At 47.0% G+C, this 26,784-nt stretch overlaps 1 protein-coding gene across 1 annotated transcript; it reads left to right on the top strand.

Annotated features, from left to right (window-relative positions):
• The first annotated feature begins 1,522 nt into the window (after positions 1–1,522).
• LOC146197065 (uncharacterized) lies at positions 1,523–2,868 on the top strand. The gene is made up of 2 exons (XM_084597118.1): positions 1,523–2,715; positions 2,832–2,868. The coding sequence occupies exons 1-2, from the start codon at positions 1,907–1,909 to the stop codon at positions 2,866–2,868; spliced, it is 846 nt and encodes a 281-aa protein (XP_084453244.1). The 5' UTR covers positions 1,523–1,906.
• Positions 2,869–26,784: the final 23,916 nt, after the last annotated feature.

The raw sequence follows: 26,784 nt of genomic DNA, 5'->3' as shown, positions 1-26,784 counted from the left end.
CATGTTTAAGTGCTGCGCTTTGCGCTAGTTTCGTGGAAGTTATGGACGCGGTTTTGCAAGAAAATTAAGAAATGTTCCTAGCACAGTATTGAGCTCACAGTTACGTTGAAATATAAGGTACAAAGTTAAGTTTTCAAATAATTTTGTGTATAAATTGGTGCTGCTCAACATATTGCTACGTGTTAAAAGACGGCACAACATGGCGACAGGATGAACAATGATTTAATGTCTGGCCTAGCGCGAGGGCTCCTCTGGCGCCACTGTCTATCTTGTTCTTCGCAACACTTCCCGGGGCCACCGAGCGATCGTCCCGATCGTTTCGTTGAGGTCGATGGTGACGTGATGGTGTAGATGTTCAAGAAAAGATAGAAGAGAATGATGCGCTTGCCACCGCGATGACGATGAACACGATGATATTTGGGTGATCCGCCTCCCCTGGAGCTCTTCAACCATCCGTCACCAGAGTCCATGGGACCGATGGTTTGAGGTCGCGACGAGCGGCTGGCTGGGGGTTGCGTGTACATGTCCGGTTCCTTTGGGTCCTTCGGGTATTTCGGGTCCTTTGTCTCGGGTCTGGTTGGTCAGTCTGTTCTCCTTGTCTTCAGATCCGGGCTGGGGGCTGGGCGGTGGTATTTGGTCAGGCCTGAGCTGGAAGGGCTGGGGCGAAGCTGTTCGGCGATGTCCCAGGACTATCAGTCGATGGTCCCGGCTTACAGATGACGTTGATGCTCCAAGGCGAGGATGGGGGTGACGTACGCCACACCACCAACCAAAATGTTACGTGGTTACAAGCAAAGAGACGGCACAACATGGCGAAAGGATGAACGAGGATTTAATGTCTGGCCTAGCGTGCGAGGGCTCCTCTCGCGCCACTGCCGATCTTCTTCTTCGCAACAATATTGATATCTCTTCTGGGCTGCCTTGACATGTCATTTGTAAATGCGACCAGGTTTCTCTGATTTTACTTTTTTGCGAATGAATTTTATTTAAATAGGGGCCATCAGTTTTTCGACCCTTGTTAGAAAACTTGTCGAATTTCAATGCCAATGCACTCAAACTACCAATCAACAATGCTTGAACAATGTCGTCGCATGAGTTTTGTCGTGTGGTTCTCTAGCCAAAACACAAAAGGTTCCTTAAAGTAAACATCTGATTCAAACACGTTGTGATTCCCAGCGCAGAGAACTTACAGCCAAATCATTTGCTCTTTTGGCTTATCACTAGCTTGCACACACTGTCTATTAAGAGCAACACGTATTATAGGCAAGAAAATGAGCACCCGCCCACTGGAACATTAGAAAATACTGCGATGCCAGAGCTACCCCTAAGACTAGCGGGATTTTTCAGACCCATTCAACTGCCACATACACAATTCGGCCAAATCGGCATAGGCCTCCTGGGCCCGTTCCTTGTATTAACAGTGGGTAACAAGTGCCCCGACTATGAAGACATAATAGCTTTGGTGAATAAACCTAGATATCGAAAGCAGAATTCACTCAAATGACCTCTGAAGTATCATGTGATCGCATTGTGCGCGATTGGTATGTAGTGTCACGTGATGCTGTGACGTGTGTGAATGGCAACGCCGAGAGGGGGAGCGTGGGACTTGTTAAGAAGTCAGCGCGCAGATCGCTCGTGCGGGTCTCTTAATCTGTACGGCCCAGCATGCCGAATAAACATGTTGCTTAGTCGCTCTGCCTCTGCTTCGCTCGCCGCGGCTACAACATAATTGGCGACGAGGATGGGATCCCGCTGGACTACGTAAAACGCATCGCGGCGTTCGTGATCCCGCTGGACTACGTAAAACGCATCGCGGCGTTCGTGATCCTGCTGTACTGCGTGAAACTCATCGCGGCGTGCGTGTAAGCACCGGCGTTCGTGGAGAGCGTTTGGGCGAGGCACAGGGATGGCAACGCTTGGAAGTTTCGACCAGTTCGTCGAGGACGGAGACGAGGATTTTGGGTCCTACGTGGAAAGGTTCGAGCACTTCCTGAAGGCCTCCCAGGTGAGCGACGACCTCAAGGTCTCGATGTTTATTACGGCAATAGGCAAGAGGGCTTACAAGACGCTGAAGACTTTGCTAGAGCCTAAAACGCCAGAGGACAAGACTTATGCGAAACTCGTAGAAGTGCTGGGAAGTCATTTCACCCCAAAGCCCATGGTCATCGCAGAACGATTCAAGTTTAATCGGCGGTACCAGCATCAGGGAGAGTCCATAGCAGCATATGCAGTGGAGTTGAGGCGTTTGGCAGCTTCATGCGAATTTGGGGAATTTCTCGATGAGGCTCTTCGAGACCGCTTTGTAGTGGGCCTCTGCGACAGCGCAACGCAAGCAGAGTTGCTGAAGAGAAGCAAGTTGACGTTTTCGGACGCCTGCGACGTTGCGAAAAGCATCGAGCTAGCGCGGAAGGAAAGTCGGGAATTTCAACCGACCGGGACGCAAGGTACAGTCGACGCCTTACGTCATAAGCCAGGCGGTGGGAAACGCCAGCAGCAGCGTTCAACCGGTGCAGGACTAGCAAGGGACCGAGTGTCTGAATCGCCGGTCTGTTTTCGGTGTGGCTCAGCGCACGAAGCATCGAACTGCAAATTTCGCAAGTATCGTTGTCGTGCATGCAAGCGTTACGGACACTTGGCGAAAATGTGCAAGTTCAAGTCTAAAGACGCGGCTAATTCGGTAGCTGTGGAGGACGCGGATTGTGACCAAGTGTTGTTGTACAATGTCTATTCTTGTGCAGAACGCCCAGGGCATTATGAAATTTGTCTCAAGGTAGCCAAGAGGGATGTTAACATGCAAATAGACACGGGTGCGTCTGTTTCCATTGTGCCAGAAACTCTATACAGGAAATTGTGGCCCAGTCTACCTAAAGAGCCTTGCCACATAAAGCTGAGGACATACGGTGGGTCACCGCTAGCAGTCACAGGGAAGTTGACGGTTCCAGTCGAACATAATGGTCAGTGCAAGCAACTTCCGCTCATTGTCGTTAAAACCGACAACAATAGCGACATTGCGTTGCTAGGGCGTGACTGGCTGGAGGCTCTTAAGCTAGACTGGTCAAGTGTGCATGGCGTGTGTTTAGACAAAGTTGCGGCGCTACTTGAGAAGTACGCAAAGGTGTTCGAGCCCACTCTGGGGCTGATCAAAGGTAGTCCAGTCAGGCTGGTTTTGAAGGAGGGGAGCAACCCCGTATTTTGCAAAGCGCGACAGGTGCCATTTTCTTTGAGGGAAACCGTGTCACTTGAATTGCAGTCTCTTGTGAACAGGGGAGTGTTAGTACCTGTACAGAAAAGCGACTGGGCGACGCCCCTAGTTGTTGTGCCTAAGGCGAACAACAAAGTCAGAGTGTGTGGGGACTTCAAGGTTACATTGAATCCGTGCCTGCGAACTGACCATTATCCACTTCCCGTGATGGAAGATTTGTTTGCAAAGTTGTCAGGATGCAAGTATTTCACAGTGCTTGATTTGTCGACAGCGTACCAACAGCTGGGACTGCATCCGGAGGCACAATCAATGGTGGTTGTCAATACACACCTGGGGCTTTTCAAGTACACGCGCTTGCCCTATGGCATCACAAGTGCACCTGCTATTTTCCAGTCTGTCATGGATGATGTGTTAAAAGGGCTTGAGCGGGTAAGCTGCTACTTGGATGATGTGCTTATCGCAGGTTCAACATTTGACGAATGTTTTCATCGAGTGGAAAGGGTGTTGGCACGTTTTCTAGAGAGGCATGCGATTGCAAAAAGAAAAGTGTAAATTCTTTCAGACATCTGTCTCTTACCTAGGCCACATTCTGGACAAGGGCGTTCGGCCATCAGATGAAAAGGTGAAAGCGATAAAAGAGGCACCAAGTCCAAAAGATGCGGCACAGTTGCGAGCTTACCTGGGCTTGATTAACTTCTACGGGAAGTTTGTACCGAACATGTCAGCTAAGCTTAAGCCTCTGTATAATGCTCTAAAAAAAGAAAAGGGATTTCAGTGGTCACAGGAAGCTGAGCAAGCATTTCAAGAAAGTAAGAGCTGGTTGACACAAAGCAATGTGCTGACATACTACGACCAGAAAAAGCCGATAGGACTAGTGTACGACGCTTCGGCTTACGGCGTAGGAGCCATTCTTTTTCATAAGATTGGAAGCGACGAAAGGCCAATTGCCTATGCTTCCAGAACGTTAAGTAAGGCAGAGCAGGGGTATGCTCACATCGAAAAAGAAGCCTTGGCGGTTGTTTTTTGGGCTGAAAAAGTTCCACAAATATCTGTTCGGGCATCGCTTTCAGATTTACTCCGACCATCAGCCATTGGTAGGCTTGCTCGCTCATGGTAAGCCCGTACCAGTGATGACAGCAGCCCGCATGCAGCGCTGGGCTTTACTGCTTGCAGCGTACGATTATCGTTGGGTTTACCGCAAAGGTCGAGAGGTTGGAAATGCTGACGGTTTTTCAAGGTTACCACTTGCAAATCACAATGATGTCTCGGATTATGCGCATTTCTTTTCAGTTGTTGATGAAGTGCCATTGTCTGCTGTTGAAATTCAGAAGTGCACTCGAACTGACAGAGTATTGTCGAAAGTGCTGTGTTATACTATGAGTGGTTGGCCGCCGCATGTTAAAGATGATGAGTTAATGCCTTATTTAATTCATCGACATGAGCTATCTGTAGATCAGCAGTGTGTTACATGGGGAAATCGAGTGATTATACCTCGTGGGTTGCGCAAACGGGTGTTGCATCTTTTGCACGAAGGACACCCCGGGATGACGCGCATGAAAATGCTCGCACGTAGCTTTGTGTGGTGGCCTCAGCTCACGGAGGACATTGAGCAGATTGTGAAAAGCTGTGACACGTGTCAGTTAACACAAAATGCTCCGCCACGTATTCCACTGATAACTTGGGGTTGGCCAACTCGCAGATGGCAAAGAATCCATCTGGACTTTGCTTTTACCGATAACCAGTGGCTCCTAGTCCTAGTGGATGTGCATTCCAAGTGGGCAGAAGTGTTCGTCATGCCATCCACCTCTACCGAGAAGACCATTGAAAAGCTGCGGAGTGTCTTTGCGTCCTACGGCCTGCCAGAAGAAGTAGTTACGGACAATGGTCCACAGTTCTGTGCCAAGAATTTCGCAGACTTTCTCCGCAGGAATGGGGTGCGGCATACCAGGACGCCACCATACCATCCCGCATCAAATGGAAGCGCAGAGCGGTACGTACAGACCATTAAGCGGGACCTTTTGCGACAGGTTCTCGACGAGAGAAGAACAGGGATCAAGAAAACCTTGCAACATCGGGTTGACCAATTTCTGTTCACGTACCGAAACACACCAACCGCAACCACGGGGCTGACAGCCGCGGAATTGTTTCTGTCATGGAAGCCGCGCACACGCCTGACCTTTCTCCAACCGAACTTGGAAAAACGTATGGACGACAGGTTCTACCAGACGAAAGAGAAGGCTAACGAGAGAGGGCGGTCATGGAGATCATTTGAGGAAGGCGACCATGTGCTCGTCCAAGGACTACGTCCTGGGGAATCGAAGTGGTTGCGAGCCGTTATAGAACAGCGGTGCAGTGCATCCACCTACAATGTTAGAATAGGGCAGGAACAGAGGTTTGTGCATGCTGACAACCTACGTCCGTGTTCGTTTCAAAGTGTGGAATCCGGGCCAACTGTGTATCCTTCTGTGCCTAGTTCAATGCCTGATTCTGTACCGGAAGAGTCGTCTACTAAGACCCCTTCCTTAGATACGTCTGAGCCACAGGATTCCTCAGCACCACAGCCTGCCCAAGCATCTACGTTGCGGGGACAGAACGCCAGTTCGCCTGCAAGGTCCACGCTGCCTGCACCACCGCTCCGGGAGCATGCGCCACCTCCGGACACGCCACCTCTTCGGCGCAGTGCTCGTTCTCGGAAGCCTCCTGATCGTTATACCCCATAGAGCTGGTGTAAAACAGTTAGGGGGAAAGGGAATGAAGTATCATGTGATCGCATTGTGCGCGATTGGTATGTAGTGTCACGTGATGCTGTGACGTGTGTGAATGGCAACGCCGAGAGGGGGAGCGTGGGACTTGTTAAGAAGTCAGCGCGCAGATCGCTCGTGCGGGTCTCTTAATCTGTACGGCCCAGCATGCCGAATAAACATGTTGCTTAGTCGCTCTGCCTCTGCTTCGCTCGCCGCGGCTACAACAACCTCGAGTGCTCGTTTTCATACACAAGTCAGATGTAATCGATGTGGACGTTGTGATGTTGATGCGCAGAAACGTAACCTGAGATTGACCGCTTTTTTGTACCTCATCGTGTTGCTTTATGAAGCCGCTTCAAGCCTGGTTACCGGTATATGTACGGCATACGGAGCCCAGCGCGCGTGCGGCGTCTTCACCACACGAACCATTGCAGGAACACTGCTTATTATTTTCGGAACTATGGGCCCAAAATCAGATACAAGCGACGAAATAGCTGATATTGCCCTAATATACGAGAACGCGCTGCACATGGTTCAGTACGAGATAATAATATTCACCAATACCACAGTCGTTCAAATAGTTTACTACGTTTCGCTTATCCAATACACATGTTGTTCAGTGGTTGGTGACCTCCATCCATCCGAGCGCAGCTGATCGTCAGCTAGACGCTCAATACGCTGAGTACTACTTTCTGACTGTCCGCAGTTAAATTAAGGGCTCCAGCGACCAATTCAGCTTGGGCATGGACCCATGTACGCTGCCCAGGCTAGTCAAAAATGCGGCTCAGCTTCTACATTTAGTCATACAAATTGCATGACGGATACAACTCACAAATGAAGGTTGCGTGCAGCATACGCAGGTCCCCATCTTTATTTAGAACGCGCGCACATATTCTGCAGAAAGCCCCACTTTGGGCAGTGACTTGAAATACCGTAATATGTTCGCCTTTTCTCCTATTCACATGACACACTTTCAAAAGTCACTTTAGTACCGTTGTTATTATCTTCTATTGCTTGCTCTTTCTTTTTAGCTCGCGTTATAACTTATCTGCGGAAACACCGCCACGCTGCTTTTGCTCTTTTCTACCCAGGATGGGGATAATGCTACCTGTAGTCGTAAGGTAACGGGTGAAGAAGCCGTGTTTGCATCTTCACCCGCGCTCATGGTGTACATGGTTTTCGAAAAAAAAAAAAAACGCTATTCTTAACTTTCCCGAAGTCTTTTATATTAGTTTGCAGAGCAGGTCTACCTGCAAGGGCAAGAAGGAAAAATCAGTGATGACATAAACTGACAGGTAGGTGACAAGTAAGCCACCTTGGCTCTGTGAGGCTGTGAAAATCGAAAAAGTTATGAACTCCTGTGCCCCGCCGGGATGGCGCAGTGGTAAGACGCCCGACTACTGTGCCGGAGTTCCCGGGTTCGAACCCGACCTCGGCGGCTGCGTTTCGATGGAGGCGAAACGAAGTGGCGTCCGTGTGCTGTGCAATGTCAGCGCACGTTAAAGATCCCCAGGTGGTCGAAATTACTCCGTAGCCCTCCACTACGGCTTCCCTTTCTTTCCATTTTCACTCCCACCTTCCTCCCTTCCCTTACAGTGCGGTTCAGGTGTCCACAGAGCAAGTGTGACAGATACTGCGCCTTTCCCTTCCTGTGAACCAACCAACCAACTTATGAACTCTTGAAGGGTTAGTCCCAGTGGAGCTTGCAGTAACTTGAACTTTAAATGTCCACGATTGAAGCATCTATTTGTTTAAATTGAAGCTTTCGGAAAAGAAACGGGGAGCCATTCATTTGGGGATTGTCAGATTTCCAGCGTATCACGCGGCCAGTTTGCTTACGGTACTGCGTTCTGCCGTCCTATGTATCTGCGAGCCCATTTGCATGCGCGTGAGTAAAGTGGAGTCTCAGTGTAGTCACTTCATATTTTCCTCTAGGTATCTGGCATAATTGAATGAACCATTAAATTTTAATCAGTTGGTAACCTCGTTTTATACGTGTATCGTGTGGGCTGTCACTTGGTATTACCAACGTACGCTGGTAATTTATGCAAAAAAATGAGTTGGAGTGAATTACTTGAAATAATTGAATTTATCTTGCCTGGGTTCTGTTCATGCTCCTTGCGGTTAGCCACCTGCGCTTGGCGTCTTCCCTTTGCACTGCAATGCGATCGAGCCTTCGTAGAGACATTCCGGACGCCAGGGACAAGAAAGAAAGGTAGGAAAGGAGCAGATAAGAATAGGGTGTCTCACCGAGAACTGTTCGCACACCGTTCGCGCAGTAAACTTAAGAAAACCGTGTTTGTTCGAACCATGTACAAGGAGACAGCTGTGCCATTACGGTCAGTCGCATTAAAAAACGAAAAGTGTAAAGAGAGGGAAGGTAATAACGAAAACAACGACAAAAACAACGACAAAAAGAAAGGAATCATGCATAAAAAAATGAAAACAAAAACGGAAAAGGAAACGGGGAGCGTTGGCTCCCTTGGACCACTGAATGCCAAGAAGCGGCCCGTTGCGTCGCTGACCTGAACCTGAAACACCGGGTAGAGCCGTCGCACTTTCATTAACGCAGAACGTGGCAACGGCGAAAACGGTCGGGATGGCCCTCATTAAGGCGCCGGGCTGTGCTTTATGAAGTGGCCCATTTCATTGCGCATAGAAACCATAGCAACGTTGCCGGAAAGATCTTGGTTTTTGACAAAGGCTGTGTCTTTTGATGCTGTATGGGGCAGAGTCGTGCCGCACGGAAATGAGGCTTTGTCGCCATTGTGCGCAAAAATAGGAAATCTCCTCTTTTTAAAACGCCACAGTTTTTCGTTCTAGCTGCTACCGAAAGGAAGAGTGACGAAAACGGCGAAAGAGGAGATGAGCTGCCACTAACGGCTTTGGACCCGCTGCGGTGGTGCAGGGGTTACGGCGCTCGATTTCTGTGCCCAAGGATGCGGTATTCACGGCCGCGGTGGCCGCTTTTCGATGGAGATGAAAAGCAAGGCTGCGTGTGCTGTGCGATGTCACTGTGCCTCAAGAAACCCCAGGCCGTCTAAATTTCCAGAGCCCTTAACTAGGCGTATCTCATAGCCTGAATTGCTTAGGGAAGTTAAGCCCCACAAATCAAACAAAACTATAGTAACGGCTATGGGATCAACGTAGAGCAATGTGACGTTTTTCTGTAGAATTGTAGTGATTGAATATACGTTATTTTGCTTGAAGGAAATGGGAGAAGTGCGGGTGATTTGATTTGTGGTGCGCCGGGGTGTGCTCTTTTCATCTGATGCATGTCTGCAACTAATGGGAAGGGTGAAGATCTCAAGTAATATGGTGCTCACATCAAAGTTCCCAACCGCTATACTGTAGGAATTTAATAATGATTTCTGCTGCGCCAATTGGTTTTTCTTGGCGCATTTTCGACACGCGCTGCTCATTGTGTACAAGAATGCCGCCTCTTGCACTTACGCCGTTTCTTGGAAAATCCTCACCGAACAAATATCTAGGTTTGGCCTTGAAACTGTGATAAATAAATCCGCGGTAAATCCCTAAGTTTGGACGGGAAATATATATCTACAGTGAAAATTAATGAAACTATTTTTTTTTCACTTAAAACAGTTACTCCAACTTAAGCTCGTACCAGGCTTTGACGAGCCAGGCTGAACATAAGATGATTGTTTTCTGCGGCTTTTTCCAGTTTTGTTCGTTTTGTGTTTTTGTTGCCCTCGGTTCGGTTTAGCTCCTTCCTCTAAAGCCAATATTTGCTCAGAAGCCAGCAGATGATATTGTAACGTAACGTTACACAGAAGGCGCTCTGGCACTCTGGCACCGAAGAACACCAACAGCCAGTCAGGGCAGCACAAAATTGTTGTTGTTGTTGTTGTCCAAATAACTTATGGCACATACCCACAGAGGGGGATCGGCCTATAGTATAGCTGTTGGGAACTTTGATGTGAGCACCATATTACTTGAGATCTTCACCCTTCGCATTAGTTGCAGACATGCATCAGATGAAAAGAGCACACCCCGGCGCACCATCAAATGCTGCTTGATGCGATGAGCTGACAGATAGTATGCTAGGCTGGTATGGGATACCACAACACAAAACGGGGCGCCATCAGTCTCAAGATTAGTCAGCGGGGCGATCGCGGTAGAGTTTCATCCGGACGACGTGTACAACATCAGAGAACTTGCGTCGTCTGCGGCTTGAGGAATCTTGGGTCGCGGATTCAACTTCATAAGTAACGTCGCTGAGACGGCGGAGGACACGGTATGGGCTGAATTACCGACGCAGCACAAAAGCGGAGCCCCGTTTTGCTTCGTTGTCTTTTCCGAATCGCCCGTTCAATTCTTCGTCGTCGTCAATGAATGGTATGTGTCACTGCCCCCCTTCTTGGCAGCATCGCCTCGATGCTGCAAATGCTGCTTGATGCGATGAGCTGACAGATAGTATGCTAGGCTGGTATGGGATACCACAACACAAAGCGGGGCGCCATCAGTCTCAAGATTAGTCAGCGGGGCGATCGCGGTAGAGTTTCATCCGGACGACGTGTACAACATCAGAGAACTTGCGTCGTCTGCGGCTTGAGGAATCTTGGGTCGCGGATTCAACTTCATAAGTAACGTCGCTGAGACGGCGGAGGACACGGTATGGGCTGAATTACCGACGCAGCAATTTTTCAGAGAGCCCACGATGACGAACGGGCGTCCAAATCCAGACATAGTCTCCAGGCCCGTAGGCAGCGAAGCGCCGTGCGTTGTTGTAACGGTCGGCGTCTAGTTGCTGTTGTAGGTATATGCGCTGTCTTGCCAGCTGCCGCGCTTCTTCCGCACGCTGAGTAAAACTAGCGATGTCCAGGTCAAGCTCATGTTCGTCGCCGGTGTATACGGGCAGCATTGTATCCAGTGGAGTGGTCACTCGACGGCCGAAGACAAGCTCGAAGGGTGTGAGCCGCGTCGTCTCCTGAAGTGCCGTATTATATGCGAACGTGGCATATGCGAGGATTTGATCCCAGGTCTTATGCTCTATATACACGTACATAGACAGCATGTCGGCCAGAGTTCTGTTTAGCCGTTACACCAAGCCATTAGTTTGCGGGTGGTATGCCGTGGCCCGTCTATGGCTAGTGTGTGTAAGGTTCAGTACAGCCTTAGTCAGGCGGGCCGTAAAAGCTGCCCCGCGGTCGGTAATGATAACAGCCGGAGCGCCATGACGCAATACGATGTCGTGGACAAAAAACTCTGCTACTTCGGTGGCAGTTCGATTTGTGAGCGACGCGGTCTCAGCATATCGGGTCAAGTAGTCTGTCGCGACAACAATCTAACGCTTTCCATTAGTTGACTTCGGGAAAGGACTAAGAAGATCCATCCCCACTTGTTAGAAAGGAGTTTGCGGTGGAGCGATCGGCTGAAGAAATCCAACTGGTTTCACGGGTGGAGTCTTTCGGCGTTGACAATCACGGCAGGTTTTAAAGTACGATCGTACTGAAGGTAATAGTTTCGGCCAATAGTATTTCTCCCGAATTCTTGCAAGCGTACGACTAACTCCCAAGTGGCCGGCGGACGGTTCGTCGTGACAAGCGCTCAAGATGTCAGGCCGTAGGTGCGTAGGTACTACGAGTAGAAATATCTCTCTTGATCTTTCAAAATTGCGCTTGTAGAGAACTCCACTTCGTAAAGCGTATGAGTGCAAGCCACGACGAAAAACAAGCGGTACTCTACCATCGCGTCCTTCCAGATAATCGGTGAGCGGCGCCAGCTCCGGGTCCTTGCGTTGAAGGTCAGCCATATGGGATTGGGTAATGGCCCCAATAAAGGGAAAATCGTCGGCGTTTTCCACTGCAGTGGAGTCCAATGGCGCGCGTGACAAGCAATCCGCATCTTGGTGTTTATGTCCCGACTTATAGACAACAGTAACGTCATACTCTTGAAGACAGAGGCTCCAACGAGCTAAGCGTCCAGACGGGTCTTTAAGGCTTGCCAGCCAGCACAAGGAATGATGGTCGCTGACAATACTCAAGGGTCGTCCATACAAATATGGTCGAAACTTGCTAATGGCCCAGATTACCGCAAAGCACTCCTTCTCCGTTGTCGAATAGTTCGCCTCTGATCGTGACAGTGTTCGGCTCGCGTAGGCGATAACCCGTTCTACTCCGCCTTGCCACTGAATGAGTACCGCGCCGAGGCTAACGTTGCTGGCATCAGTATGTACGTCGGTTGCGGCGTTTTCATCGAAATGGGCGAGTATTGGGGGTTTGTGTACGCGGCTTCTAAGCTCCTGGAAGGCTTTTTCTTGATCGTCTCCCCACAGGAAGGGTATGTCCTCTCTGGTTAGTGCTGTAAGTGGTTCAGCTATCTTAGAAAAATCTTGGACGAAGCGTCAGTAGTATGAACAAAGACCTAGAAATCGTCGAAGTGCCTTTTTGTCGGTGGGGCGTGGAAAATTTGACACTGCGGTAGTCCTCTCGGGATCAGGGAGAACGCCCTGTGCACTGACAATATGGCCGAGGAAGCGTAGTTCCTTGAAAGCAAAGTGGCATTTCTCAGGCTTGATCGTTAGTGGCGCGCCTTTGAGTGCTTGAAGCACTCAAGCACTCAAAGCATACCAATGAATGGTATGTGTCAATATTATTTGTGCTTAAAGCAATTCTGGCGTGAATTTCGTTACAAAATATGCCCATTGGGGGTTTATATACCATCCTATGGTTCTGAGGCTTACTCATTTTCAATCGGTGTCATCAGTGTGTCACAGTATAATGAAAATATTTCCTCTTACCAAAAGACAGATTTTAGAGGCATCATATGATTAATCTTATAATTACCATATTTTGTTTCTCATTGCTGAATTGGCGTGATGAGTTTATCTGAGCAAGACATTTCCTCTTTAAGTTCATCATTTCCCTTGTTCAAAATGCCCTTGTGATTAGGGACATATTATCTAAGGGTACCGTTTGGTTCAGCTCTCCTGTTGCCCTTCTATATAAAAGAAGAGGCCAGAGTTGGCAGCGCCTGCCTTATCGCCCTTGTCATGTTGTCTTGTGACGTCACACAACCAGACAACCTGTTACTACAAGGTCATATCACCCACCAGATGCATTATCATGATTTTTTTAGGCATACAGGCTTCAAACTGCCGACACAGAAGGCGCCAACTCCCGGCAGAATGGTGACCCGTGTTTCACGCGTGATGCCTAAAGGGATTCCATCAATACCACTGGTTGTTGTTGCTGCGACTGTAGGAAGAAGGAAACAAAAATGCGCAGGCCTGCTACTGGCTCTGTAACTGAGCAAACTCCACTGCCGCTGCTGCACGGAGAAAATAGAGAAGAAAGAAAAATGAGAGGCAGAGAGAAAGACGCGCGTTTCAACTGCCGTCGTCCGTCACCAAAGTTCACTGCAACCGAAGCGGTGGCGGCTGCAATGACGTCATGTTGTTGTTGCGACTGCAGGCGAAGAAGGTGTTTATAAATTGCGCCACAGCCATGGTAAATGTTAAACTGCAGTAACTAGAGTTTATTTAAAGTAAAGTCTGAGTTACACTGCAGCAACAAAGAAGAGCGAATGAGTTTTCTTTGTCTCTCGTGTAAGAGTTACTTCTGCCCCGAGTTTCGCAAATGAAAATTGTTTTTTAATGGCGAATGTAAAATGACGCTAGAATTTTTAGAACAGGAAATGTTGCGAGGTGGCGCTGATAGCGTATGCGACCTTTCAGCATTGAGTTCGAAGGCAAACGTTTTCTTTCTTTGAATAAAGGAATGCTCGATAAAATGAAGAAAGAAAGAAACCATATCTCGCTATCGCTTCAAAAAATGCGCTGTAAGCATGCGCAAATTTGTGACAAGAACCTAAACAGCACTTGCGCTGATAAAAAGCAACTGTCAGAAGTATGCGCATCTCTGCGTCCATTTTTCGATGGCTTTGTCGTTTGAACTCACCCTTGCAATCATGTAAATTATTTCCATGGATATACGTACCGAGACCTCACGTTGGCTACTATTTAAAGAATCTAAGCACCTGGTTTGGGCACTGCCTTTACCGGTTTTTGTTTTCTACTTTCCTTTCTGTCAAGACATTGGAGTTGGAGGCTCATATTTCGGCAACAAGGTTCATTGCTTTGCGTTATGACATTTCGTTTTCGGCCCTTTCTGCTTTCACCGTTACATTGTCCTGTAGCCAAGGGCCTTACGAGAGCGCACGTATGGCTCTTCAATGTGTACACTGAACAGAGGAAACCCGCACAGAGACGCTTTCTTTGTCCTTGATGCTCTTTGAAAGAGACTCATCGACTGCATGCTTTCTTCGCGAACTTATCATGTGCAGCGCTCACGGGCACTCACGCACAGGAGCTTCCACGTAGACGTCACGGCTATTCTCAAGCTTTGGGTGGCGTAGTTATACTCCCCAGCCGCACTGTTTTGTGCGCATATATATATATATATATATATATATATATATATATATATATATATATATATATATATATATATACACCGCCATCATGTAATTCCGCACTTCCAGTGAAAGGGAGCAGCCGCTGCGGAGAGGATTCTTTTTTTTCTCTGTCAAAATGTCTTCACATGCAACTTCTAGCTCGCAGTGAAGGCATTCATACTTGGCTCCGGCTCCATTTTGTGTTCTCTCCTGTGGTTTTAATAGCTTTTTATTTAAAAAGCTTACAATAGGCCCTTCTTTCTTGCCATTGATCTGTGCATGGCATAAAGAAATCCTTCGGATTGGTACCCCTCCTCTTGCCGTTGCTTCCCTGACAGAAAAACCAACCGACAAACCAAAAGAAGATGTCTTCACTGCTTCTGTAATGGTCGTTGCAGACTCCAGCGCAAGAGCATCGACCGTCGGCATTTTTCTTTGTCAGCATATATCTATTTGTGCTTTGCGCTCATACGCTGGGGTCCCAGCTACCTCGAACATGCCATAATGGTTCCTTCCTGAAAGTTCTAGGCATGCATTGTGCACTCCTTACTGTTTGACTCTCAGTTGTTGATGGCACATTTTCAGAGGTTACGCTTCAAACATGTATCCGTGGGGCACGGGAACATTAGAACATTTCACGCCATACCTCAGAAATAATGAACGTGACATCGAGTTGGCTCTTACCTGCGTAATGAAAACATTGGGATTTTCGCAAACGGAGGGCGCCTTGAATAAATAGGATAAGTGACTTGAATATGACTGTCGGAAAGAGCGTGCTTTTTTTAGCTAAAACTCTGCGGTGAGAAATGCCATTCAGCTCTCGAGATAGCGTCCAGGCTCCAAGTCATTTAGTCCTTATAGACTGCCTGTCGAGTAAGTTCTTTTTTTTTTTGAGACTTTCCTGTTCTTAGTCAACTTTAAAGTAGCGGCCTAATGCTTTATATTTTGACGCAGTCTATCCGCTCTGTAAGAACCAGGTTCATATCTTATTAGAAGAGGCCCAGAATGTTGCCCAAGATAATTCAAAATTGGAATACAGTTTCTGACCCTTATTACAACAAGCGCTTATTCCTATTATTCTTATTAGCCTTAGTATTATTATATTAAAGCAATAAGGATAGAAAACCATTACGATGTATATTTTCTTCTTTTATGAATATATTAATAGAGGTAATTGAACCTGCTCATGACCATCAGTATGCCTGTAACGCCCGCCCCCCTCCCTTCCTCCTTCTTTCCGCCCACTATGTAGAAACCTTGTTAAGACAGCCTTTGAAAGCTGTTTGGAAACATTAGAGAGATTTAGCTTACCGTGATCCGCGATCCGCCACCGTGACTCTCTACCGCGCGTGGGCGAGGCGCTCAAGCTGATTGGTCCCGACGCGGTAGGTTTGTGTGCCGACATCCAGTGTGTGGCGCCATCTATCGGTGTCAAGGGGGGTCTGGCATGTGCAGTGGAACACGCGGTGGCGGATCACGGTAAGCTAAATCTCTCGATTAATGAATAAAAAAACGTTATACGAAAGTTTCTCTAGCGTCTCAATTAAACATGCCAAGTAAGCAAATGGAGCGTGTTTCTAAAACCTGGAATGGAGGCATTATCTGCGGATATATTGATTATTCTGGTACAGTTAAGCAATAGACCTCTGCCTTTTTACCGCGAAGTTGCCGAGGAAATGTCGATTTTCGCTGCTGACCTTTTAGATGTTAATGTAGGCGGCCTACCAGCCATACGCCTCAGCAAACTAGTTGCCGTTCGCAAGCTTTCAGCTGATGAGCAACGAGAGACCGCTGTCCCCGAATGGCGAGCGTAGGCAGCTTGTCGGCTTCCAAATGAAATGCGAGATTTTTAACTGGCTTAGACGCTGGGGCATCCCCCCCCCCCCCTTCCCGAGAGACAGCGCCTTGCCAGATGGGGTATTGTGCCCAATGACCAGTGTGCCAACTGCAGTGATCTCGAGAGCCTCTCGCATGGTTTTTTGAATGTGCTAGGGGAAAAACGAGAAGAAAATGCACGGGCCTGCTACTGGCTTTGTAGCTGAGCCACCTGCGCTGCCTCGTGCGGACAGGAGAGAGAAAGTAGAGAAGAAAAAAAAAGATCAGGGAGAGAAAGACGCGCGCCGCAACAGCCGCCGTCCACCACCTAAGCGGTGGCGGGTGCAATGACGGCCTGCAACAAATACAAATTAGATGGCTGCCTAGCACCCGCCGCAAGCGGCGTTGACCTCCCGTCCCAGCCCGTAGGGCCAGGAACAGCCGCCCTTCACCACTTAGGGGGTGAAGGGTGGCTGGTTGGTTGGAACGTTGCACGAGAATAGTGGTGAAGGGTGGTTTGAACGTTGCACGAGAGCGTGGCGAAGTGTTTGACTGGGGGAGTCATTGGTTGCCCACATGACGGGGATGTTGGCGTAGGCTTTCCTTTCCCAGATGGTTTACCCCTGAAAAGCCGGGCGCTTGGCCGAGGAACCCCTGTACCCAATTAAATTAACCGGCTGGGTAACCACCGGCAGCGGGGTTCCACACAACCTCCCGCAGTAGAAGCAGGCGCCCAAAAGCAAAGCTGGCAATATGGGGCTAGAGATGTGTTCTGGAACACGCCGAAGAAGACATGGAAAAACAACTCCACGTGAAAGTGCCAACGTGGGCCCTCCAACAGACTAGGTTGAGAAAGCCTCACTGGCTTGTACGTGTAGGTGTGCATTTGTCTTATGCTAAGAAAACAAATATTAATAAAAACTAACATCGTAGCATTGAATTCTATATCTGTTTTGTTAACATATTTAGCCTGGGCTGTATTTAACAGCTGAATGCAGTTGTATCTAAGAGAATAAATATAGCTGTTACCGGTTACTTAAGCGGTTAGTTGAGCAATAACTAGTTCACAGAGTAACATTCCAAAAGTGCTACTAAGGCGAAAGCAAGCAGGGTTATAGTTACTTCTCTTCAGTGCAGTGGCCCGCAGTCATGTAGCAATCTGGTTTACCATAACGAGCTGTCAAACTGCAGCAGCCAGCTAACACATGCGCATCGGTCACAGGAGCAATGCCGTCACTGAAATTTTCTTGGAAACACACCTCCTTGTGTACCAAGGAGTTCTAATCAGGCACACACAAACTGCAATATACTTTTTTGTGAGATACACCACAGCTTTATTAGTCGAAATAACACGAAAATCAATTTACCGACAGAGCGTGTTCAAGAGGGTACGAAGATGCAAATGAAGAGATGGCAGTTGTGAAGAGCTCTTTGTAGTCGGGTCGGGCGAACACATACGGCGAAAATTGAGCTTGTCGTACCCTAATCTATATACAGAAGGCAATGAAAGTTCTCGGCTTCCTCCTTCTTTGCACACGGTAAAGGGTACGGCTACGTCACTAACAGCAGCCTCTATTTATTCCATCTGCTCGCCCTTATTTCAAGCCAATCAGTGATGTGCGTTTCGAGATGAGTCACTTTGGTGTGACTGCCTGCGGTAATGCATAGGCCATCGACAAATCCTGTCGGCGCCAAGAGAAAGCTCATCTGCAAAGGGGATTTCTCGGCGCAAACGCTATTACAGAGTGGCCCCTAATGATCACCGAGCTTTCGCCATGAATGCATGGCTGGCTGCCATTTCTCAGAACCCTTGCACGGCGAACGCTGACACTGACGACGACGACACGTGGTCTTGCACCGCGAAGGAGACAGGCGGACAGAGTGTGTGTGTGTGTGTGGGGGGGGGGGGGGGGGAGAAAGCCCCTTATGGACTTCTCTTTTCTTCCTGAGGTGGCCGCAGTCGCTCATTAATCATCTCGGAATCATATCGGCGCCCTCAATGGCTCTGCCGTGCGAGCGGCGCGCAGTGCAGGTTAATTGAACACGGTGCAGCCGGGCTGGCGCCAGGGCATGCATGAATTCGCCCGCCGAGGCCTGACACTCGTTGTTGTCGCTATAACGCACACCCACGGAGGCGGCTGCGTTCGTTATACGTACGCGCTGACTTCGCTCCGCCCCGAATGACTTATTAAGGCGCCTCGTCGGTGCAGAGTGTCGCGACGATGCATAAATGAGATCAGTTAACTACCCTAGAGCGAGTGCTGTCGAACGCCTCTCCTGCTTACAACGGGAGCACCATCCTCTCTTCTGATGGCGTGCGGTGGCCAGCGATCCGTTAAAGCGCAGTGAAAGAAGGGGGATTTGAGTAAATTATTCTTCCCCCCTTTGAAACCGTGCAGTCATGTCGCTACTGCAAACGGTCGCATGTCACCAAGAGAAGAGAAGCTTGCGAGAAACGCCCCGGCAACCTGCCTTGCTGTTACTTCGCCTCTTCTACATATTTTCACACTTATAAGTATATCAATTTGTTTATAAGAAAGAAAGACGCATGATATGTCACAATTTTTTTCCTGTGCACACGTGAAAGGAAGCTGGGAGTGAAAGTGGAATGAGAGAAAGAGGAGCCAAGTGTCGGAGTAATTTCGACAACCTGGCGATCTTTATTAAGCACTGACATCGCGCAGCACACGGACGTCTCTCCATTTAGCCTCCGTCAAAACGCAGGTGCCGGCGCTTGGTTTAAATACAGGTGCTCCGGCATAGTAGTTGGGCATCTTAACCACTGCGCTACCATGACCGAGCCTTTTTTTTTAACATTTGCACGCAATTTCTTTGTACAAAAGCGCGTCAGAACCAAAAGAAGGAACACCCTTATTATCATCGTATTCATGTATATTTATATACATTGATCAGCGCTCGTGTTGCGGCATGCTTTACATTCAATGTGCGCCGTTGCCTTTATTAGCAGAGTGCTTTGCGCCATTCTTCATCCATTGGCTTCGTCGCTTTTTTCCCACTTTTCACGCCATTCTTTACACAAACCCTCGTCTGAATCAAATGAAAGAAAGGCGTTGAAGCGAATGGACTAATACCCTTGTTACATGGATAGAGTTAACCGCGGTTACCGAAATGAACTGTGGTTATCTCAAATCGTGGTTCGTCGTTGTTACACAGCACTTCAGAGTCCTCGGTTGTAGGGTGCCTTAATCGGTTATGGAAACTAACGCCCCCTTGGGTGGAACGAGCTGACGCAACAGTTAGGCGGAACGAAATGCCGTACGCAAATATGTGCGTTATGTAGTAGATATTCGTTATTAAACATGATTTCGGTGAAAAGTATGTTTTGTGCCACAAAATTATTGATTGGAAAAGTGTGCTGCCTGCGTCCATGGACACCGCCATTTTCTCGGTTAAAGAGCAAATCGAGGTCGCCAAGCTCGGTTCGCGATAACCGTGGTTAGTGGCGTAACCACAGTCTGGTCCGCCGTGTAACATGCGCTAACCACGGTTTCGCGTAACCGCGATCATGTTAACCTCGGTTAACTCTGCCCGTGTAACAAGGGTATAAGACTGGTGCACAAAGCTCTGCTAAAGGCAACGACGCACTTTCAATTTAAAGCATGCCGCAATATGAACGGTGATAATGGTTGACATGAATACGGTAGTGATAAGCGATAAAGAATTTTTTTTTATTCTTCCTCTTAATTCGAACAAGGTTCCTACAAGTTCCGCACTTCCTCTCCTCGCTTTCGCTCAAACCTTCTTCCATATAAGGCGTGTTCCAAAAAACAAAAATATGTAAGTACCTGTTATTGTTAGTACATGATCCCTCTCGAGCATGATTTGAACAAAAATCAACTTCATCTGCATAATGGTTACGATAAAATATCTCTTGCTAGAACGCACTCTGGCTGCACGGCTCGGGATTTGAAGTGGAAGGGAGGAGGTAGAGAAAGGTTGGTTCGTCTAAATGTGCTTACAGTATTAAAGGGCCAGGTTTAGCCTCTGCTGCATACGTAGCTGCATAGGTAGGAGTATAGATTGTTTGGAATTTGTTTGGAAGGAATTTGAAGCAAGATTAGCAAGAAGGCAGCAAAGAATAACTTAAGGATAACGTGTCATTGAAATTTATTTCAATGCAACCAAGATTTATTTTCTTTTTTTATTGCAGACACTAAGAAAGTATGACTAATCTTCTGTCATGGGTACGTGCTATTTCTGTAGGCGGAAACAATAAGGGCTTGAGATGGCCTGCCATGTTAAAATCACTAGGCACATTGAATATAAGGGCTACGCTAGAAATGGTTTCAAGCCCACATTTTACCGTCTGTGTTCCATCTAGCGGCTCAATATAGCACTTAACACCATTTCTATCATTCACAAGCCTCTACTAGCTGCCTCTTATATTCAAATCATCAGGTTTTTGTATATTGAACAATATTGTTCTCACTAGACGTGCGAATTATGGCGGTTGTGTTAAGAACGGTCGATCGCCGCAACGAGCTCGCCCACGACGGATTCACCTAGTCGCTTTGCTTCGAAAATAAGTTGCCGTTTGTTTGCATTGGGGTTATGCGCCGTATGGTACCTTGGAAGACGCAGATCGTGCTTCGCATGACCTTTTCAATACCCTACAGAATAGAGAGCACGTGTGCAGTCATAGCTGGAATTGAAGGCACACGCACATAGGGAAGACGTGCCCAGCATATGATAAGGGTGCGACTTTTTTATTTCAGTTTTTCTGAATTTGCACATCTTTTTCTTTGTTGTTCTGTTCAGTATAAATTTTCCAAAACTTTTTGCTTCGAAGAATATTGTCGCTGGGGGAGTTATTGGAAACCTTCCGGGATGCAGTACGACATCCCTGGGCGGTCCGCAGTGACTTTGGCTTAGTTTTTGGCGTTTTTACCAGGAGGGGCAGTCGGATTATCAATATTAACCCACATATTGTCGTTCCTAGAGCGGTTCTTGTAGAAGGGAAACAAGTGAAGCAAAAGATAAATCTCAGAACCGCCGCACAAGGACTTGGGAATTGTGGGTTGCTATGGTTTCTTTTGGTTGTTGCAGATGTTATACCCAAAAGAAGCAGATTATTGTGCGTATTGACGGAAACAATGCATCTGACGTTAACTCGCGGTGGCACCCTCAACATGACATTTAGATGACGCGTGCATCTTTTCTCGTCAGGGCAGTTATGTGTGGCAGAGAAACCCACTAAATGAAGAAACTGCATACGCGGTGACTAGAGTGAACAAGCGGAGAAACGCTATAGGAGACAATGCCTGGGAAAAAAAGTGGAGTCACTGCACAGTTTTGTACATGTCCGAGAAATGACTCAAAACTGGCTGCTACGCTACATAATGCAACGGTCCTCCTCCCCCTCTTCCCTTGAATTTTCCTTTTGCTTCCATACTTCCATAATTCTTGAGGCTCAGAGTACCAGCTAAGCAGTGCATTAGAATAATGCTGACCTGCGTTTTTTAGTTTAAGCCAGAAGTTTAACCCTTAATGTATAAAACGGGCCGCCGCTAGTTTAGTACATGTACACTCGAATCTGCAGTGAAAGTTCAATCAAAGCAAGCTTTGTTCAAGTCACTCGTGCTACACAAACGTCACTTTTCTATGGAATATTTGCTTCTTGCCCCAACCTGCGCGTAATCTTTACTAAAGAAGGAATTAAAACCTACCTGGGATTAAATCCGCCTAATCTGATTAAAACCTTTTACAGCACTGTCTGATGTGATTTGGCATTGTTTTGCTTGAATGTTTAGCGTTGAGAATCTGGTATAGAGTTTAGAAACGCATTGAATTCTAGTTAGTTTAGACTTTTGGGAAGGGAATAGCGATGTATCCTTAGGCGCGGGTCCAGTGTCCAAGAAAACGGGTAATGGTTACTTCGTCTTTCCTTTCGTATAAATAAAGCAATTTTAACAAAATATACATATAAAAAGATAATGGAATGAAAAGATGCTCTTCAAAGGCTCTATCGTGTCTACTCTTGAACAGGCTTCAGCGTCTGCCTAATCCAAGCCTTCCTAAACGATGGAAATGTTTCAATCCTGGACAGAGCTTTTATCTCGTATAAATAGGTTCAAGCGATGCGTAAACACTCACACTTTTTTTCGTGTTTCGTCCTACAAAATCCCCGCGCTCTGGTATGGCTGCTATTTTGTCAGAGTGGGGATATAATGAGGCAGGTGGATGCCTGGTAGGAGTCTTATTCTTCAAAAGTCAAAGTTCCTTTATAAATGTGAGAGACCATTAGAAGTTGCATCAAGAAAAATTCAACATCTTCGAGAAATGTATGCAGTGTCTTTGACACGCCTTCATGATGCATAGCCAAAAAAAAATGAGCAATTAATTGGTATTATTCAAAAAGTTTTCCTAATACTGCACTCTTTATACTCTAACAGAGGCACTCTAATGATTGTGATACCTATAACTGACTAACATGCGTTTGGGATGTGGTATACTTATGTTACAGTAATAATAATTGTCCAAATGCTACCGGGGAGCACGGTGGCTGCGCCAGCGTTGTGAATAAAGGTGGCAGGTCTCGACATACGGAAGCATCGTGTGAAGTGAGCACAGACGAAATCTCGAAAGCACTTCGATTACGCATTTCTACCTGTTACTGCAATGTTAAAAACTCTCGTCGCTTTGTTGCGACAAGATACTAAAATTGCTTGTCTGGTGCACAACAAACACGCAAGCACATTATGAGAAGGCCGCTAGTGAGTTTATTACATTTTCAGTGACATTGCAGCCATACAAGGAGGAATATTTTGGCATCCGAAAGAGTAAGAGGTTTCAAGTGTCTCTACCAAAATTGGAAATCGCAAATCGTAAAAACGCAATCAATTCAGCTGGTCAGACGCAAAAATGACAATAATAGTAGCGAAATTTTATTTTAGCGTGGGAATTGGATGAATATACGCTATTACATTACTTACATTTGGTGCTCTGGAGGAGAGCGCTTCAAACATTTGGTAAATAATGAGAAAAATAACCTCTCGGGACGTCGAATATCGAAGTACAGCCTTGTTTGCATGTAAAAAAAAAAAAAAACACAGAAAGAATGCTTCTGAGACTATTGTTTGCGCAGCTTTTCTTTTATGTGACCACTTATTTCTTGTGATTGTATCATTTGTGTGGATATATTTGAATATTTTTTGTTGTCAGTGTTAGTTTGTCCTTATTACTTACGTCCCTGCGGGCAACGCATTCTCGCTGGCAAGAGTTAACCAGTAAACCTGCTTTTGTGTCATAGCGCGAGCTATGCTTGCCGAGGTCATCGTGAGAACCGAGACCGCCACTTTTATCTTTTCTGTGAGATCAATAGTCGAAAATTGAAACATATTAACTGACGTAGACGCTCTAAATGTGCTAAAGCGATTGTTCCACACTAGCTGCACTAACTGCTATGCCGACATGGGCTCCTCTTATAGACGGCTAAATTGTGCCCGTTAATGCGGTCACTTTGTTTTACCGTTGCGCGTCGGATTCGAGGCATCGGAGCAGAAGATGTTTATTTTAAGGAAGTGTTTGATTTTGCTGCTTTAAAGAAAAAAGTAAGGGCTAAAGAATATATATTGCAGAGGGCTGGAAAGTTCGGAATGCATTGCAGTGTTTTAGGCTCGTAAATTATTAAGTTATCGTGGGTCCAAAGAGGGTTCAGACGCGTCAGGCTTTGCAGGGGCGTTTTCGTGTACGTATTCGCTTTGGTGGCATGTTTGGCGGTCTACGCAATTCAAGCTGAGAAAATAATTAATAGGTAAAAGCAGGAGAGAATTATATAAGGCGTTAATGTTAACACGAAAAAACATAAGGCTTCTCGTCCACGCGTTCATTAACGAATTCAGTCATCTCTACATTTATTCTTTGTTTTCCAGCGTTATGAGTGCCACCACCACAACCAGTGCCACAACTCGTTTACTTGTCTCTAACTCACTCCTTCAGGCAGCTTTATCCCTTTCTTTAATTGTATGAAAATAAGAGATGCACGCAGCTTGAGTGTCCATACCGAGTGTCCATACCACTCGAAAGGCAGACCTGGCGTTCTATCAGTCGCCATGTTTTTGCCTGAAGCGAATGGGTTCAGCTTACAACAGTGACACACTGAAGATCGTGTCGTCTAGTAAGGGCACTCCGGCGGAAGCCTCCAGACCACTTGGAAGACGAGGCTCGTGAAAGAGATTAGCCATGACGGTTCATTAGCCCTGAGGTCGTCGAACCGCTTGAGTTACGACCGGAGCGAGCCCACCCCTCTCCTTCTATTCCCTACTACCCTGTTCACCGATCTTGCCCTGTTCACAGTGAAACCAGGCGCGAGCTCGGGGCTCAGTGAAAATGTTTAGGGAAGGCGGCTTCCTTTGAGCAGTGGCCCTTAGAAAATTGGAGTGCGCTGACCTCTTTTCGGAACCGAAGGTAATGATGGTGGGATTTCGTATCACTGGACAATGTATCAAAGCCTACTCGCTTAATGAAAACAAGAGATACTTCAACGCTTGTGAAGAAAAGAAGCTTCATTACGACCTTGTCTAGCTGCATACACGTTTTGCAAGTTGGACCACCGTTACTGAATGGTTGCCTGAGGCATCTTACCTTTCCTCCTGGTCGGGGTGATTTGATCTTTATGCTTGAGGCTAGTGCCGCCTCTGGGTGTTACTAAACGTGCAGTCGCGATTTAGAACAATTGCCTGTAGACTGGTCGGTTCATTCTTACGTGCAGTGGTGGGAAAATTAGTAAAAGAGACACGATGAGAGACAGAGTGAAAGGAGTGCTGACTTCCAACTATTCTTTCTGCAGACGATGTCAGGCCTAAGTGCAGAACGGAGAGCAAGCAGAAAAGGAAATCGAAAAGAAAGAGCAGTACAACCAGAATGTGCGCCACAGGGTGCATCTAAAAATTGTACTATTTCTTGGTAAGTGCCAAGGGTGGCATGCTTGCCCCCCGTCCTCTTTTAGGAGCAGTTTCAATCACTCAATTATACCTCTAACACCACGTAGAGTCCATTGCGCACGTATGGCAGTGCAGGCTAAGCAGCTATTCAGTAAAGCATGTCAAGTATTCGTGCATCGGCCTGTCTGCATCTGCGGGCTAAGACGCTAATTAATAAATTATGTCAAGTATTCGTGCAGCAGCTTGTCTGCATTTCTACCTGTCAGCCCAATGCCCCCTGCGTCCCGGTCGGCGTCTCTTCCGTATCCTATTCGCGCTGCTACACAAGTGTTGTCCCATTCTCCTAGCGTAATGTGTAGAAAAAGCTGAAACCATTTTCAGTTGTCATCTTCACTACATTATTATTGTATGCGTGCATATTATTAACATTTCAAACTGTGAGGACGTAAATACAAGCGAAGCATGAACGTTGAGCGTTTCTTGTAGTTCTTGGACTTCCCTCTGGATCATTTTATTGACATGAAGCCAAGATGGCTTGCCATAGTTCAAATATTATTTCATCAGAAGTAATGTATTCGGGAGCGTATTTTCTAAAATCGTTATATGCGTTCATTTCTCGCACATTGCAACAAATCCTAATAAACGCTATTAAATTCACACATTCAAGACAGCTGAAAAGCTGCATAATTGCGACAATTCCTTTTCTAGAATGGCTCGAAAACTACAACCTCAAAATATTCTCACTTCTCGTACTTTATCAACTGCTGGTAATCTGCGCTATTAAATTCTCCTATTGAAATGAGCTAGAAAGTAGCATCGCTGTGACAATGTCTTCGTGAAACTCTTTGAAAACGAGCGTTCCACACAGGCTGTGCGCTGTCTCGTTGGCGCGTATTGTTTGACATCAGGAAATTTCTTGTTAGTTTCACACTAGAGTGGATTAAATATGGCTTACCAAGATACTTTGTAAGGCGAGTTGGTAAACATCCATTATTATTTTAAACAGCGCGAACAAGAAGACACAGGACAAGATAAAAGGAAGCCACAGTACAAACGCTGTACTTTAACAGGGCCCAGAACTGAGGCCTATGACTACATCATTCATTGATAGCTATAAAGAATTTAGTTGTTTAAGTGTCACTCTTTGTAAAAGGGAGGTATGTTCTTGACCGATTCTGCGCGCATCTGTGAGTTTTATTTCCACGTGTCCCTCACAGAACACTCATTCCACTGAACTCAAGAGGCCGCGTAGAAACAGCCTCTTCCTCAATCCTCCTCTTCATTCTGCATATATCTGAAGCTCACAGCTCACCAGCCTCTGGAAGCCTAACGCAGGATGTTGAGCAGACTTGGCCCTGGCGCTGGACTGCTCCCAGGAAATTAGGGGCGGAAATTTCAGCCTTTGTATGTGCGTGACCGCTCGCTTTCGGGGAAGATTTGCCCCGAGCGCGTAAAGCTTTGCCGTACTAGTCCATGCACGCTTTTGAGCTAGCTCCAGTTGCGCACGCTGACAGAGGACGTCTAGTGACAGGAAGCGAGTGAGGAGAAGGCTTGCCCCCCCCCCGGAAACGGGAACGAGGATGAGTGGAAAGCGCGGTTCGATAACGGAGACTCAAACGAGATTCAGGGTACTTGTATTTTGCGCACTGTAATCTATGTGCTCTGCAAGAGCTGCTACCGATTGCTAGCCCTTGTCCTATCAATT

This window comes from Amblyomma maculatum, chromosome 3 (genome assembly GCF_055883805.1).
Source record: "Amblyomma maculatum isolate TAMU_Amacu chromosome 3, ASM5588380v1, whole genome shotgun sequence".
NCBI lineage: Eukaryota > Metazoa > Arthropoda > Arachnida > Ixodida > Ixodidae > Amblyomma > Amblyomma maculatum.
Note: the sequence above shows the minus strand (reverse complement) of the source record. Positions and strands in the feature narration are given on the sequence as shown.

Excerpts from the sequence above, each read along its gene's own strand:
- LOC146197065 (XM_084597118.1), top strand. The coding sequence starts at position 1,907 with ATGGCAACGCTTGGAAGTTTCGACCAGTTCGTCGAGGACGGAGACGAG. Across the intron at positions 2,716-2,831 it reads GATTGTGACCAAGTGTTGTT|AAACTCTATACAGGAAATTG; the intron begins GTACAATGTCTA and ends CCATTGTGCCAG.